The sequence below is a fragment of the Neopsephotus bourkii genome, unplaced genomic scaffold, assembly GCF_033783945.1.
Source record: "Neopsephotus bourkii isolate Nb327-2 ecotype Australia unplaced genomic scaffold, CSIRO-AGI_Nbou_v1 NB_1589, whole genome shotgun sequence".
NCBI lineage: Eukaryota > Metazoa > Chordata > Aves > Psittaciformes > Psittacidae > Neopsephotus > Neopsephotus bourkii.
In genome coordinates, this window is record NW_026902065.1 from 5,023,360 (window position 1) to 5,040,570 (window position 17,211).

The 17,211-nt window shown below is 39.8% G+C and overlaps 1 protein-coding gene across 6 annotated transcripts in view; it reads left to right on the forward strand.

Annotated features, from left to right (window-relative positions):
* The window catches only part of KIAA1549 (KIAA1549 ortholog), a 146,222-nt gene that overhangs the window by 101,360 nt on the left and 27,651 nt on the right, over nt 1-17,211 (forward strand). For all 6 annotated transcript variants that reach the window (XR_009728272.1, XM_061371904.1, XM_061371908.1 and 3 more), the window contains exons 10-11: nt 1,837-2,021; nt 16,923-17,125. Coding sequence is in view for 5 of the 6 variants with exons in the window: in XM_061371904.1 (XP_061227888.1) it covers nt 1,837-2,021; nt 16,923-17,125 (388 nt within the window). In the remaining variant the exon portion in view is untranslated. The remainder of the gene's footprint in view (nt 1-1,836; nt 2,022-16,922; nt 17,126-17,211) is intronic.

The window sequence follows — 17,211 nt, forward strand, 5'->3', positions numbered from 1 at the left end:
AGCTAGATAGCTTTTTGCCATTCATCTCTTTCTGCTAGACTAGTATTTCTTTACAACTTACCTTGCCCAGGAGCTTGCGGATGACCATGGGGTAGGAGGGTGTCAGTGTGAAATGGGTGTTTCCTTTAGCTGAGTAATATAGCAGTGATGTTTAACACAAGACACTACTTTTTTTTGTCTGAATTATCGTTTCTGCAAGTGAAAGAGGCAAGCTAATGCTAGTTGGGTCTAACCAAAGGGTCTAACCAAAAAAGAAGGGTCTAACCAAAAAAGAAGCAGTTTATTTCCTCCATTGAGTATGTTTGACCTTATTTTTATTTGCTCGTCCATCAGTAATATATAAGTAATGGCATCTTTCAGTAAAGGTAGTATAAAAGTCATGTTTATTTACTAGATACACATCAGAATAAATATGACAGGTAATACAAAGTCATATAGTTAATTTATTCAGGAAGCAAGACAGAAGACCTACTAAAAATTCCATGTTATGATCAGGAAAGAAACTTGGAAGTATTTTAAACAGTAATGGACGTGTATATGATTTGCAAAATACCTCATTGACATGAACGCTTAATTATCTTTTCTGTGCAATATGGAGGCATCAGTTGCATTGTACCACAGGGTATTTTGCCAGTAGAACAAGCATGTCTGGTTTCTTTTAAATTCTCTGCATAAAGAAAGTGAAGAAAGCAGTAATAATTGCACCATCTGGATGTGGTTTTAAATTTTGTCTCTCATTAAAGCAGCAGTTTAAAAATGGGTTAGTAGCTCATATACATCTGCTTAATATCTGCTAATGGATTGTGATATTGGTTAGACAGAAGCGCAAAAAGTTGTTTATATTTTATTCTTCACGTTGAAACTTATCTTTGACATGTCATTAGAAAGCCCTTCTAAGAGGCATAGCATCATAGAAATCTTCTAAATGTTTCTTCTTACTGGAAGAAACTAGATCAAAAAAATGTTATTTTTATAACAAAATGGAATGTCATAAATGAGCTGTCAGATGTATAAAATATGGGAATTATAATATGTTCCTTTTATCTCTAGGTTTATCATTAGAATGGCTATTATTAAAATGATATATAAAAATCGGATTGCACAGAATAGTCTTTTTAACTTCAAGACATCATTTTAAGAAAGTGCATCATTTTGACTAGTAATGTATTACTGCTGTTTTCAGTCCCACGTATAACCACTATGCAAAATAGAGCAAGTGAAAGCTTTGTTGGTTCTTCCGGTTCACTTTTTACATGTGCGACTGGTTTGATTGTAAAGTCTCTGTTTGGGGCTAAAGGATCTCACACACTGACAGTGAAACAGAGGAAGGAAAATAAATAATAAAAAATGTGGAATTATACACTTTAAGGAGGAGGGTCTTGCTGATTTCAGATTGGCTGTTATTATTAATGGGGAAAGCCACAAAATATAGAACGTAGAACTGAAGACAAGAGGCAGCTGATAGCACCACTGAAAGCAGGAAACAGGCAATAATATTGGAATATCCTTCTCACCTTTGTTAGTGGCAACTAATTTTTCTGGACCTATTTCACTATACCAGCTTGGGTTTGGGTCACAGGATGTGGCAGAAGTGTATTTTCGCTAGTACTTTGAGGTCAGGCCTTCAGAACGTAGGCTGGGACAATCAGTCATCTGCTTCCTGAGCGTGACATATGTTAGCTTATAGGTGATATGACATTTCCTGTGATGTTCAGCTGGTTTCTGATAAATTTCTCAACTAGCATTTACAAGCACATAAAAATACGCAACCTTGAAGTGTCCTCAGTTTCAAATATATAACCATGTACTATTGCTGTCTTCCTTTTAACTTCACAGCTGTGGAGAAGCTGAAGGAGTCCACCTCAGAGTCACAGAATAGCAACCTATGGATTATTGTTGGTGTGGCTGTCCCAGTTGCTGTGGTGCTTCTGATTGTTATTATTTTATACTGGAAGCTTTGTCGAACAGACAAACTGGAGTTTCAACCAGACACGATGAGCAACATTCAGCAGCGACAGAAGGTAAAAGGGGGAGCTGTGCGGAGAGGAGCTTGAGTATTCTGAACATAAATGAATGTGAGAGTCTATGGAACACCCCCCATCCTAAATAGCGTGTGGAAACAGTTTAAAAGCCTTCCAGTTTAAAAAAAAAAAAATAAAAAGGGAAAAAGTCAGGTGATAGTTGAAGTCAAGAATCCCGTAGTCTTTTATTTGTTCTCCTAGGTATATGGTGCTGCATTCTGAAATGTGGGCACTGAGGCTGAAAGGAACCTTTCTTTATCACTTCATTTCAAGGCTTTGGCTAGAACTGAGTAAGAGGAAATGGATTAAGTGTTGAATCACTGACCTTGCTTTCTGCAGAGGGCTGAATTTTTCTTGGACAGCTTCTGCTGAACTGATTTGACAGCTGAACTGCACCATCCGTTATACCTCATTCTGGAATTAGAATTTGGTAGAGCCTATCCATGCTGCTTTGTGTTCTGCCAGGCCCCTTCTGTTGCCATTGTGAGACCCTGTTGCAGGACTAGAACTTTAATTAGTGGATCTGCATGAGAGAACATGGGTGAGCGTGTTGGCCACAGTGTTGGAGGACTGCATTAGGATGGTGAGAAATTCAGTAGTCTGACTTTTTCCTGCCCAAGACTGTAAATTAAAAAACATGTGAACCAGGATTTTCACAAAGGATGTATTTGGTAAAAAGAATGGAAAAGTTACTAAAGGGTTATAAGTCCTATTTCTCCTTTATAAAGCTGAAGAGAACCGGTCTGTGTGTCAGAGGTGCTTATTAGTGACTATACCTTCAGAGGCATTATTGAAGGCAAAATAATCTGCTTGTGCTAATCCTGTAGAACTGTAGTTATGTTCTTGCACTGTCACCTCATGTTCAGTCATACAGTTTTCTCTGTAACAAGCCTTGTCTGTACACCATGCTCCCTTTCAAGATAATTAATGATGTGAAAGATGAGAGAAGTGGAAGCGGCTGCACTTCCAAAGCAGTCAGAACAAATCGATGGTAACTTCCACTTGTCTCGTCACTGCAGATTGAGTGTCAGAATCGAGGTCAGCAACAAGTGGTACCCTTTGATGAACTTCACCCCCTGGTACCTTGTTTTATCTGTGCTGTGGTAATGTGTAACACAGATTTTGATTGAAGAAGTTTCCCACAGTAGTTTTGTCTAATTTGAGAAGGGTCATACCAAAAAGGCAGGAGAGGATCATTACCCTTGATGCAGTACATCATCACACACATTTTCAGTACCTCTGTGCTGTCATAAGCTTTTTGTAAGAAAGCAGTTGGGTTGGCTGTAAGGCCAGAAACATCATTCATAGTTTTACTTTCTTTTTGGAAAATGGCTTGGTTGTTTGCTGCTTTCACAGTATTCTTCATCTTAATCATTCATGAGTCAGAAGCCTTGTTTGTATGCAGGTCTCATTTCAGTTTGCCTAGGGAGCCTGTCACTTTGCCTTTAGGGAAGTGTCTGTAAGCAAAGTAGAAAGAACCACTAAGGACGTCTAGTCCAATCCATGTACCCATGGATGGCTCATATTTTAATACTAAATGAGGTAAAGCAGTAAGAAGTGTCTTAAATTTTTATCATCACATCAAACAACTGGCAGAATCTACTTTGAAAACCATTTTTCTCCTTTGCCCAAGACACAAAACAAAACTTCTCTGGCTTCCTTAGTAGCAGGCCTTGGGATTTCTTCATATATTCATAGACTCAGAAGGTGCAGTCACAGAATCAGTGGGTTGAAATTCCAGGTCAGAATCAGGCATATTTAGCAAGCACTGAATACCCCTAGATGGTCCCAATAGTGTGCGAATGATAAGGGACGTTTGGGCTGGTCCTGCCCTTTAAAATTGTTTGTGTTTTTTATAATTTTTATTACAGTAAATGCAAAGAAATGTTCAAAGGAGTGGAATCATGTGGTCAAGGATTTAGGTCTGTAAATAAGCTCAGTTTATAAAGTGGACTCAGGCTTCCCCTTCCTCACCCCACCCACAGTTATTTCAGTTCCCTCTTTACAGAGCCTGACTTGGGTACCAGTGAAGGCCTGCACTGCATCTGTAAATGGAAGGATATTTAGATTAAAGATCTGTGCTTTTCTCTTGAAATCAATATTTCATTGGTAAAAGCCTTAAAGATGTATTTATAGTGCTAGCTTTTCTCACTTCCATTAATCTTTTAAAAAAATCTTTTAATGTAAATACAGAAATGGAATGTATAAATATTGAAGTATTTCATTATCATATGCATGGCGCATCAATACTGGAAATTGAAGACAATTCTCTTCAACCATGTAGTACATCTGTAATGTGTTTTGCACTTGGAAAATGTGTGTTGGTTGGAAGAACAGAAGCTGAGACACCCCAGGAGGTAGAGGGAGGTGATTCTCTCCCTCTACTCCACTTTTGTGAGACTCCACCTGCAGTCCTGCATTCAGCTCTGAGACCCCAAAACAAGAGTGACATGGACCTGCTTGAGCAAGTCCAGAGGAGGCCACAAAGCGCTCAGAGCTGGAGCACTCCCACTGGAGACAGGTGGATAGTGTTTGGCCTGTAGAACCTGGAGAAAAGAAGGCTCCGGGGAATACCTTAAAGGGGCTTTTTAAAGGGCAGGTAGTGACAGGACACAGGGGAATGGCTTTAAAATGAAAGAGGGTAGGTCTAGATTAGATATCAGGAAGAAATTCTTCATTATGAGGGTGATGAGACACAGGCACAGGTTGCCCAGAGAAGCTGTGGCTGCCTCATCCCTGGCAGTGTTCAAGGCCAGGTTGGATGGGGCTTTGAGCAAGTGCTGGTCTAGTCACAGGGATTGGAACTGGATGATCTTTAAGGTCTCTTCCAACCATTCTATGATTTTCTTGTTCAGATGAAATAGGACATCATGCCACACTGGTGGATCTCCGAAGGTATCACCAGTCCTTTTTTTTTTTTTTTTTTTTTTTTTTTTTTTGATGTGTTTAATTAGCTATTTTAACATAGCAGATTAGTGAGCAGCATGATAATCTGTTTAGAATTCACAGTAGCATCCAATAGCAAATTACGACACCTGTGACATAAATTTCTTAATTGTTTAGGAACCTTAAGGATGCAAGCCTCAGCAACGAAGGCCTCATGAGGGCAGGTTTGGCTTGTGACGTCCAGTTTAGTGACTTAAAAGCCTAGAACCAGGTTGGTAGTGGGGTGAGAGGAAAGCCTATTTGCTTCATGCTGCTGAGGAAACTTTGCCACTAAAAGGCTGACTCCTTGAAATGTCAAGAGAACTTCTGTAAATGCACGGTAATACAGATTTCATAAGAAAGACATAAGTTTTGCAGGAAATCTTTATTCTCTGTTTAGATTCTCTTACAAATTTGTTCTCTTCAAATGGATGCTTAAAAGCCCCTACAAATTTTCCTGGATTCTTTAGCCTTGTGTCATTCTAGTACCGACTTTTCTGTCTTAGTTTTTTTCTCTTAAATCACTTGATTTTGATTTTAAACTTCTGCGTTTTCCTGATTTTTTTTGTATGCTATCATAAAATATAAGCATTCAAGTTTTAATTTTATTCTTTTATATGTAAAGGTTTATTTTGATGGAATAGATATGGTTTCTATGTTCTTATGGCCACCATTAAAAGCAAGTCATAAGCTTCATACCCTCACAATCTGTCTTCTGTTTAAGCAAAACAATACTATTATCTGTTGATACTAAGACTCTGCATGTCTTTTGGGTGTTTCCTGGGGGTTTGGCTGCCTGGGTGCACCTCAGTGAGGTAAAGATTACCATATATAGTTGCATTACACAACAATTCAGTCATCCTGGCCAGCACATTGTGCCAGCACAGCTAACCTGCTTTGATCCCCTCTCTGTATTACTCTCCTTCAGAAAATTTGAGTCACAGTCCCTCACTTAGGATGGTCAAAAATAGCATATTTCCCACTTCAGTGGGCATAGCTGTGTTGAAAAATATTCAGATCCTGTGGTGACAAACCCAAGATTGGACGTGTATTTATGTGTCCTTGAAGCTGGACTTGAGTGCAGATTTGCTGCTTGTCCCTACCCTCAGGGCCTGAGCACTCTTAAAGATCATATAGATAATAACAAAGACAACGATTCTTACAGGGTGATGACATGGGTAGAGCAGACTCTATTCAACAGGGGCCTGTCCCACAGGTTGGATGTACCATGCTACTCTACCAGTTTCTGTTCTCTCCATCTGCCTGCTAAGTTTCATCACAGGATTGGTGTCCTGCAGACAGGATGGCATAGGGGTCTGTCTTAGAAGGGCTCATAATGTATCAAAAAAAAAAAGGTCTTAAGGAGGCTCTGATTAGCTAAGCCATCCGTCTGCCTTAAAGCGGGATTAACATTACCTGAAAAACATCAGGTTATCTTTTTCATTCTGGAGATTTAATGGAAAAACATGCTTAGATCAGGGTTATTTGGACCCTTTTTTGAAACTAGGAGTTAAGGAAACAGGTTAGAGCAGTGAATTTCTATGCAAGATTCATTGGTGTGTGCAAGGATAATTCTTTTCAAGAGATGGAACTAAGATATTTAAAGGGCACATCAAATATTCATGACTTGTTCTGTAAGCTGTAGCATCCTACTGGAAGTTCACCTTGATGTGATCTGGGTTGTTGCGCTGGATAAAGATGTCTTTGCTTTCCTTTGGAAGTGAAAAGTTGCGTAAGTGGTATTTTTAAATTACAGGATTTTCTCTCTTGCCATTGCCTGTATCCACCACAACATTGTCCGAGCTTGATCTTTTCTTGTAAGGAAGCTGTGCTTTTTGTGAGCGATTGAATTTTTTGTCATGGTTTATTTTTCTTCTTCATGGAAAAAATGGATAAATGTCTTTAATACCCCAACTATCCTTCTGCTGTGTACTGGATTACTGATGTTTTTGTGTGAAAACACTGCCAACCCCTTTCATCTTCCCCAGAGAGGAAAAAAACCCCAAACCAATCTACATGTTATCTCTAATAGAAACAGAGTTTGCAATATTATTTCTTTTTTTGTGGACATCCGGAAATGAAAATGGAATCTGGTTCACCAGGGATTTCACTTCCTCTGCTGTGTACAAACATTTGGAGAAAGAAGTCAAATCCTACACTTGGACTTTTCAAAGGTAGTTTCTGGTGTAGACAGTTATGCAGAGCAAGGGTTGTCTGCCTTAATAGCAAGAGTCTCACCTAGTAAATGGTGGGCACGGTGAAGTCATTGCGTTTGCAGTGCTAATTTAGAGCAGCTTGCTCAGTTCCTAGTTTTGATAAGGGCACACCCCAGTTTTGATAAGGTGGTGAAAGCTACTTCTGCACTCAGAAGTCACTTCTCTCTGGAGCCCTGTGAGCGCTACTGTGGTTCTTAAAGTTTGAACATGTCTCTGGCTCAGTGTCCCTCCTGTGTGTTTACATGCAGCAAAGGTGGGGTTGGTCAGTCCCCGTGAAGCCTTGGACAAAGCACATAGTATCCCATCATCTCCTCAAGCAATAGCATGGGTGGTGCCAGAGCTGGAGGACTGCCACTTTGCACTGTGTGCCAGCAAACCTCAGCTAATACATCATCATCACCTGGGGACTGCTGCTTGTGTGCTCTAATCTGTGCTGCTCTGACAGTCAGACAGACCTCTGTATGTCACTCAGGGTTGAAGGTAATGGGTTGTGTTCTGCAAGGTGTCTGAGAGAGGCTTGTGTGGATTTGATTTACCCCCTCCCCAAGTAGGGATATCCAATACCTGAATCTCACATGTCAGGTCTAACTTTGAACCTCTGAAGTGAGAGTTTTGCTTATTATTGTGTATTCAGTAGACTACCTCTTAGATGTTCCCAGGATCAAAGAGGCCGGTCCTGCTGGAGGCTAATAGTAGTCTCCTGCTCCTGATACAAAGAGTTCTTGTGGTGTTTTGACATCCTGTAATGCCTTTGTTCATCTGTATATTGTCGAAGCAGCAGCTCTGCCTTGCAGAGTAATTCCACTCAAAAGCGACTCATGTTACGAAAGGCAGCTGACACCAATCTTATAAAAAACTACTTGAAAACTGACATGAGTTTCTGCAAGAGATTCATGTCTGTGCCTACTGTTTGCATAACAAATATCATTCATTTCTAATAGCAACCTTGACTAGCTATCCAAAATGATGTCTTTCTGGAATTGGCATACAGGTTCTGCTTCAGAGTCAATGGCTGATTTCTAACAAGGAATACAGTATTCACTGTCTTAATTACTTCTCAACAATACATTTCTCTGATGACAGTTCCTCTGCAGGAGCTCTTTTGTAGGAATTCTTCTCCTGCAAGGAGGATTAACTATTCATGAATTGTAGAAATATAATGCCACGCTTGGATGTATTCCTTATACCGGTAGGTATGACAGATAACATGTCTCACTCTGCTTTTTTGCAGACATTTCAATAGTTGTCTTGAGATCAGACCAAAAGGCCAGCTAGCCCAGGTGCCAAAAACAAAAGCCTATTGAAGTGGAGAAGAACAGAGCAAGTACACATGATGCTCTTCCTTGAGTAACTCTTCAGCCTCTAGTTATTTGTGCCTTGGAGACATTCTCTAGAAGTGATGATGTTTAGCAGCCCCCAAAAAGATTTCTCTTCCATGAACTTGTCTGGTCCTTCCAAACCCATCTGAGCTTCCAAACCCATTTCCACAGCATGTTATATGAAGAACCACATCATCTTGTTTCATCTTGCTTTTATTCTGCCACCTTTTTGTTTACCGTGATGCCTCCTAGTCCTTGTATTGGAAGGGATAATGAGTAACTCATTCCTAGGCACTTGCTCCTTTCCAATCCTGACTTAACAGATCTCTGTCATATTCCCCATCTCCATCATCTCTTTTTCCAGGTGGAGGTGTCCCAGTTTTCTTATCCCTTCTTTTGAACTGGCCTTTGACCCAACTACTAACCTTTGAAAAGGTGAAGATTTTCCAATTCTTTTCCATCCTTTTTGAGGGGGAAGACTGCAACTGAATACACTATTCAAAGTGTAGGTGACCCATGGATTTACAGAATGACATTTATATACTGACTTGTTTTGAACTGGAGTTAAACAAAAAGAATCCATTTTCAAAATTCAGGTAAACTTTGTACTATTCTGAACACAGTAGGCCACTAGACTAAATTAATACTGGGAAAGTAAATTCTGTCTTTCCTAACAAAAGGCGATAATTTACTGTAGAACGTAGCTATTTTGGGAGCAAGGAAATGGGCCAATATCAAATCATTGTTGCCTGAGGTTTTAGCAGTGATGCTCATTTGTTATTTCAGCAGGCAGATTAATTTCTGCAGTATATGTGAATGCACTTGCTTTCTCTGTGCATTAAACCCTTCTTAGGTATATTCGTGTTGGAGTCACTGAGACCGATAAAATGCCAGCACAAAAATAAATGAAAATTGTTGACCCATGCTCTATCCTAAAAGTCTGTTAGCACTTTTCTCATTATTTGTGGAGAGGAAGTGTTTCTGGACTGTGTTGTGTATTCTTTTGCTTCACAAGTTGAGAAAAGAGTTTCCTGAAGTTATAGTATTATGTCCAGCTCTGGACTCCTCAATACAGGAAAGATATGGACCTGTTGGAGAGAGTCCAGAGCAGGGCCATAAAAATGATCAGAGGGCTGGAGCACCTCTCCTATGACGAAGGGCTGAGAGAGCTGGGTTTCAGCCTGGAGACCTTACTGTGCCCCTTCAGTACTTAAAAGGGGCTTTATAAGAAGATGCAGACCAACTTTTAGCAGGGCCTGTTGCGATAGGACGGGTGGTGATGATTTTAAATTCAAAGGGGAGATTCAGGCTGGATGTGAGGAAAAAAATAATTACAGTGAGGGTGGTAAAACGCTGGCACAGGTTGCCCAGAGAGGTGTGGATGCACCATCCCTGGGGACGTTGAAAGCCAGGCTGGCTATGGTTCTAAGCAACATGATTTAGTTAAAGATGTCCTTGCTCATTGCACGGCGGTTCAACCATATGATTTTTGAAGGTTTGCTTCTGACCGAAACTGTAATTAATGTTTATGTGTTATGCTACCTCTCTTAGAGGTTGCAGTTTATGTTGGAATTGTGTATGTGGCCTTGGAGGAGTAATTGGTTTCGATGTAACTTACGGACAAATTTCAGTGGAACTAAGACACAGCAGTGACCTGTCTATCCTGTGAAGTTGATCTTTTTCTAACTTTCTCCTGATAGTTCCATCTAGCCAGTGTGAAAAGGAACCTCACCAAACCATGGTTAAGAAAGCATCCACCCCTGCAACATTTCTGTCTTAGAAGGAAGGCTAAAGCTCTTATTCAGACACAAAATTCTGCCTGTTACAACAGTTACCTTAACAGCCTGTGGGCATATATACACTCAGAGTTATGGGCTTTCAACAACATGATCCCTCTTGTATTTTGTGTAATTTACTGAGCTGTCACGGTAATATTAGTGTGGCAGGAAGAAATGCACAAAGGAGAAGAAGAGGGATGATGAAAATCCGCAACAACAATCTGTCTTAAGAAGATATTTCGGAACAGGTGTCTTGAGAATTTCAGGCTTTATAAAGTTTTGTAAGTCTGGGGGTTTTTTCATTTCTTTTTAATCCTACTCCAAGAGCAAAATTCCTAAGGTGGTATTTTTTTGTGGGATTCCTGTGTACTTACTATTTGTATGGTACTGAGCAGTAAACCACAGTTTTGACTTTTCAGAGTAGGGAAGGAGGACCAGAAGCCGTACACTAGGTCAGACTGGTTTTCCATGCAGGCACTGGCTGTACCGTGCGCTACTTTCCACTGATTGGATTGTGATCTGAGATGAGAAAATGGGCAGCATTGTGTACGTACAACCCCTTTTTTGCCTCTCAGCTCTCACAGTCCTGCTTCTTTTTGAGATGGGCTTGCTATAGGGGATACAGGCAGTAACTTTGCTGTAATGGGAGGGTGATGGCGATCTAGTCAACTGCCACTGCACGTACACTTCTTTTTACATACATAGATGAGGTTATCAAGTGAAGGTATTTAAACTGAATCTGAGACCTTGTTTGGTGCTTAGAAGCGTTTCCTAAACCAGCAGCAGTGAAGGATCCTTCTGCACATTACTCAGTAATACTTAGCATTGTTTTTTAAAGTAGACCAGGAAATAGTATGTTCTTATAGCGCAAATTGGTTGCAATTTCATAGGGAAATTGTGTCAATGGCACAAAGACCTTGAGAATACAAATGGGTCTTTTTTCGGTACTTTTAGGAGAAACTATAGAGATGGAGCTCTGCTTCTGTGTGATCTTCTAATAAGCTTTTTTAATCAACAAAGGTGTCTTGTGTCTTAACTCAGATATGTGTTATTGTTATTGAATTGCATGCATGATTTGTATGCATACTTTACAGGCAGTCCCTGGCTATGATCCCAAACGGGTTCATGTTGAAGGAGAGCAATGTAAACAGAATACAGAGTATTACAGGTATACTTACATTCATAAGAAGTGAGAATAATGAGCTGAATAGGAAAACAAGACTAAAAAGGTGAACATGACTCAGTACTAATTTATTTGTAGATTGGTAGGTGTTTTAAATATCTCATGGAACAGTCACTGCAAATAATGTGGATGAATGATCCTTGTGGGAAGAAAAAGGAGGCAATATCTTGGATTAGATAGTAGAAGCATGGTGAAAGAAATGAGTTAAAATAAAGATGACCCTAGCAAACACACTAGCAGCTGCAAATAGTCATCCTTTCTGGTTCTTCATGAGAGTAATGCAGTAAATTCACATTGCCCTATGCTATGGTGCCCTCAGAATATGGAGCAAGGTTTGGTGGTGTGAATCTCAGGCACTTCTTTACAGGGATTCCTGTCCTGTTCATAGATTATTTACCAACACTAAAGTATTATTTTTGAAATCATACTTAGCTCCGCTCTTTCCTTAGAATTGTATTTTAACAGCCTCTGCTCAATGCATCTAGCTCTACAAGGATCAAGACAAGACTGTGGCATAGAATCAATACCAAATTGTCCTAATACGTTATTCTTCATATTATGTCCAAATTCAAATGCCACTTCTAGGAGCTGCAGGAAGACTACAGAGTCTTCATTCTCACATTTAAAAAAACAGAAAAGTATTTCTTCTGCTTTCAGCTGATGCTATTCACTGACCTGTGTGTGTGGTATTTGCTTTCTTGAGAAAACAGATTGATGATGTACCTGGTATGTCTCTGCATCTAGCAGAACAATATACTGGCAACCGTTTCTGCGACTTGAACAGTGCTGAAGCTGTGAGCTGCTTTCATGGAATAAGTCTTGGCTCAATTCTGCAAATTGAGCTTCAAATGCCCTTTTTTTTTTTCCATCCAGTATGTAACAATAGAATTAAAGCACTGTCTTGACTTGCCAATTTGAAATCATCTTCCTCTTAGATTTCAGCAGGTTCTGCATTTGTATAATAATGCCTTACAGATGCGTTTTTGTGGTAAGCTTCAGAGTAGTTTATCTTTTCCCCTTTCACAAACATGTGAAGATAAAACAAATGAAAACCTTCTCTAACAATTTTAATTTAAAATAAGAAATCTTTGCAAATACTGTTTTTGTGCAATCTTAGGTAAAGGCACTTGAGACTGATAAAAAGAAGCTCAGCTCCTGAACAGGTAGTGGTATCTGCACAAATGTGCTCTTAAAAAGAGATTGTATTGTTTCCTTGGTTGTGGTTAATTTATGAGTAGCAGATGACTGATCCACACATGCAATTCTGACTACTTATCCTAGGATGAGCAGAGGTCATCCAATCTGTTACGCCATAGAACTTGATATAAAGAAAAGAAACAATGCAGCAGGTGGCACACAGAAATTCATAAGAAAATGAAGGAGACCCATCTGGAACAATACTTTGTTCATTCCACTGAGTCTCAGTGATGTGACCATCAAGTCTTACAGAAAGCAGAGTTGTGTTTCACTATCCTTCAGGATTTTTTTCATGAAAATGTAGATTTTGGTTCGTATCAGTTCTCAGTTGTAATGTTGCCATCATCTAAGAGGTGAGATATCACAAGTGTAGATTTTTATTTAAGACTAAGAAGTGGGTTTCTGTCAGTGTTGTTTCTGCAGTGGTAATCATATTGGCATTTCTATTTCTCAAATAGAGGGTATTATTTTTAGTGTCATTTCCTCAATATTTTCATTGAGAACTATCTTTTCATATTGTCAGGTATTACAGTTTACATACATATTTTCACATATTTTTGTCATGTTTTTCATTCATATGCACAAACATGCATATACACATGAATACAGTCGCCTGTAGTCTTCGTGTATTGGCTACAGATGGTAGTGCCACCTTAAGCTTTTTTAGCAGGAGGTACCTGGAAATGTTGTTTAGCTGCACAAAACTGCAAGACCTGAATTGTTCAGTTTGAAGTTTTTCATTCAACCTCTCCGTTTCATACTGAATCCTTTTTGACATGAAGAGCTTTAGCATTCAGAGAACAAGCTTATGAGAAGACTAGTGCTCTGTCCAAATTTTTTAGAATAGTTTTGGAGAAGGTCTAGTGCGCAGGCTCAGCCTTTGGGGACGGAAGGTGGGGAAGGAAAGGAAACAGGAGCAGGAGGTTGTGTTGTGTGAGGGAAACGCTTTCGCCTATTCTGTGGGGAAATGCCCATTTCCAACTTGGTTTTAAACCTTTGGGGAAATACTTGCTTGGGATCGACTGAAACTAGGTAGAGGTTTCCCAGTTAAATTCTCATAGGATTACACTTCTGCACATACAAGCTCTGTAGGGCTGTCACTGAAAAGCTGAGACATTTTTTTCTTTGTTACTGTATACAGAGGTTGCTATGAGGACAGGTAAAGGAATAAGGAGCAGTGAGCCTCAGGTTCTTGGATAGTGTAAACTGGAACTGGCAGCTGGCATGCAGAGGGAGGGAAGGGTAGGAGGTCAGGATAGAGAGACTGGTTCTTTCTGGTTAGGAAGAGGTAAGACTAGATGAGGATTTTGCCTGACTACAACTTCAGGATTGTAGAGCCACAGGTTCTGTGGTACCTGGGATGAGTATTTCTTGAAGTGATGGCCAAGACTTGCCAATCCTGTGTTGCCAGCAGGTGTCCATGAAATCCACTGGCAGAGACTCTGCCACCCTTGCTGCAGATGTGCATAAAAGAATACATCCTTTCTCTTCCTGCATGCCGTCCTTTCACTACGTGTTTGACAGCTTCTGGATGAAATGAGTATCCTGGTTCAGCAAATAAATTCTGATATTCTACCCAGCTTTGACTAATAACAGAAGGTTCAGATTATGCCAAGGATCCAGCAGGGTGGGACAAAGCAAGAGGGCTCCTATTGAATCCTAAATTGAATTTAGAATTTTGTAACTCAAGACTCTGTTGCAATGCATATGTATGAGAGGATCCAGTTGTGATTGTTCAGACAGTTTTAACTGTGCCATTTCTTATGGTGTGAGTGGTTGTCTTTGCAATACTAACAGTCTTTTAATTCTGCTTCTGTGTGGTCTGTCTGCAGATAAACATTTGTGCATACATATGCTGTGGTGTATGTACATGTATACATAAATATATGTTTCCATAACTGTGCTTAGACAAAAGGTTATGCTAGACTGGAGCTAGGAATAAGGTTATTCAGAGTTTAGAAGATAAAAAATGTATGGGTTTTGCATATTGCTTTGCTCCCTGGAGGGTTTACGAACCCAGTATGCTAGAATTAACTTGAAGTTATGCTGAAATGCATGCTTCAGACATGCAGCAATCTTAATGAAACCATACTAGAAATTCTAATATGACTAGAATATTTCTCTTCAGTTGTTGTTATGTTCACCTTACCTGTCAAACTACTGAAATTGGAGTAGTAGCTTTGCAGGTCAAGCCAAGAGTGCTTAGGAAAGGGTAGTGCAGCACCTATGTATTTATTTACTTATTCTTTTGTGAAAGAGTTTTGCCCAGCACATGGTGGAGACCCATCATCTCTGGAATAAAGGCGACTAGAGGCAGTGAAGGGCAAGACAGTGAAATAGAGGAAGTAATCATCAGGGATCAGCAGCAGGGCTGTATAGGCATGAGGTTGCAGTATGAAAGGGGTAGAAGAAGGGAAACCACTGAAGGGGTTCAAAGGAACAATGTCATACACAGGAATATCTTACAAGAGAATAGAAATCATGTAAAAAGATTCAGAGGAGGAGGTGGGGTAAGAGGAGTTTCAGTAATCCGTGTTGCAAGCTGGCCTGTTAGCTCTGACAGTGGAAGTGAAAAGTTCTTCCTCAGAAGTAAAAAAGACATGAGAGAAAAAGGAAAAAGACACGGAGTTTTGGGGTGGTTTCAGCAAGATCCCAAAGACAGTGTTTCAACTCAGAAGAGGAGGGAGGTTTCAGGAAGAGTTCACTAGGTGGCTATCACTCAAAAAATAGAGAACAGTTACACTTTGACCTGGTCTAGCTCAACAGTGCCTTTTTCAATCAGTGGCTGCAGCCATTTACATAAATTCAATAACTGAGTCACCCATCATGCTGAATTGAAGGGTCTGTTGTAAGGCCCAAGAAAAATGGAGTATAGTGGAAAACATCCAGATCTCTTCAAATAATAAGCTTACTTGTTTTGTGAGTAATGAACTCCAAAAGCTCAACCATTCGTAGTTGCTGGGTTTTACAAGAGGGCTTTTATTGCCATCTACTGGTTTGAACAGGCAGTTTGCTGTACTATGACATCCTTTCGAAGAACCATTTGGAAAATGTTTGCTTACTGAGAAAATATTTTGAAGAGATTGTTTCAGAATATTCCTTAGGCAAGCTTATCTTTGGCATGGTATCAGACGAGTCTGTTTGTAGTTAGCTATGTTGGCATGCCAAGCTTTATGAAAGGGGGTTCATTTAAACGTCTGAAATCTGACGCACCCATAAATGTACTCCAACGTATGATTCACTTTGGAGAAATCAGCTCTAGGAACACACAGAGGGTTTTGTACGTGTGCTGTGCAGTGGATACGTGTGCATGCACTGGGGAAACTGGAACTATCAACATTTCTTTCTACTTGCAACTTTCAAGCTACATAGAATTGAGCAGGATTGAAGAAAAACTTTCTCTTAATTAGTTCTTCAGAATTTCTGAATTACTCCTCCCCCCCCCAAGCTTGAAACTTGGAGGCTTGATGAAATCAAGTCTGAATGAACTCACTGACAAGGTGAGATTATCTTTATATAAATACAGTTATGATAATGAAAGGCTCACATCTGTGTCTTTCTAAAGCAAGATGCCCAATGAATCTATAATCCTTTAATGAGATCTCTGGGATAAGTATCTAATTTCTCTAAACTCCAAAGCCTTTAATAAATTTTTCTGTCCATTCAGTATGAAATTCCTAAGAGCTAGGTTTTCGTTTTGTTCTGGAGGTATCTGTGCTGGCAGAAAAGTCACTGCCAGGCTGCAGTATCACTGGTCTATAGAACGTTTATCTTTCATTATATATGAACTAGGTGCTTGTAGAAGCACTCCCAGACTCCTGCAGGTTTGGTGAGCTCAAAATGAGGAAGATCAGCAGTAACATTGCAGAAATTATTTAATCTCACTTCACTTGTTTTGACTGAAAGAAATAGAAAGACAGTTGTAATATGCAGGCGTCTACAGCGTTGCATCCACTAGTAAACAAAAAGTTCCCGACACAATGATTAACTCTGAAGAAATAGCTGGAAAGAGATGTAGCAGCAGCAGATGGCTATTTTTTTTAAGTAGATTTGCTGATTTGGATTTTTAAACTATGTATCATATGCTGAAATAAGATGACAGAATTGGGGGGGGAGGGTGATGACATTATTTTCATTTTCTCTGTAGCTCTCATGTTCATTCCTGAGATTACCATAGCCTGACCATCCTCTTAGTGGCCATTGTTTGCAGATCTTAACCAAAGCTTTTGTGTACTCATTGTCACTCATGGTTCCTGTTTTTTGTCTTTGTTCTTCTCTCACAGCTACAAGCCCCCAGTGTGAAAGGCTTTGATTTTGCTAAGCAGCATCTGGGCCAGCACAATAAAGATGATGTCTTGATTATCCATGAGCCAGCTCCTTTACCAGGACCTATTAAGGATACTACCCCATCTGAAAATGGAGATGTGCCCAGCCCCAAATCCAAGACTTCCTCAAAGCCTTCAAAGACTGCTCGACACAGAGGGAGGTCAGTTCATGGAGATAAAACAATTTGTAATAGATGACAGTTTCTTAATGGCTAATGATTACTGTATTTTTAGGGCAATTTCAGTG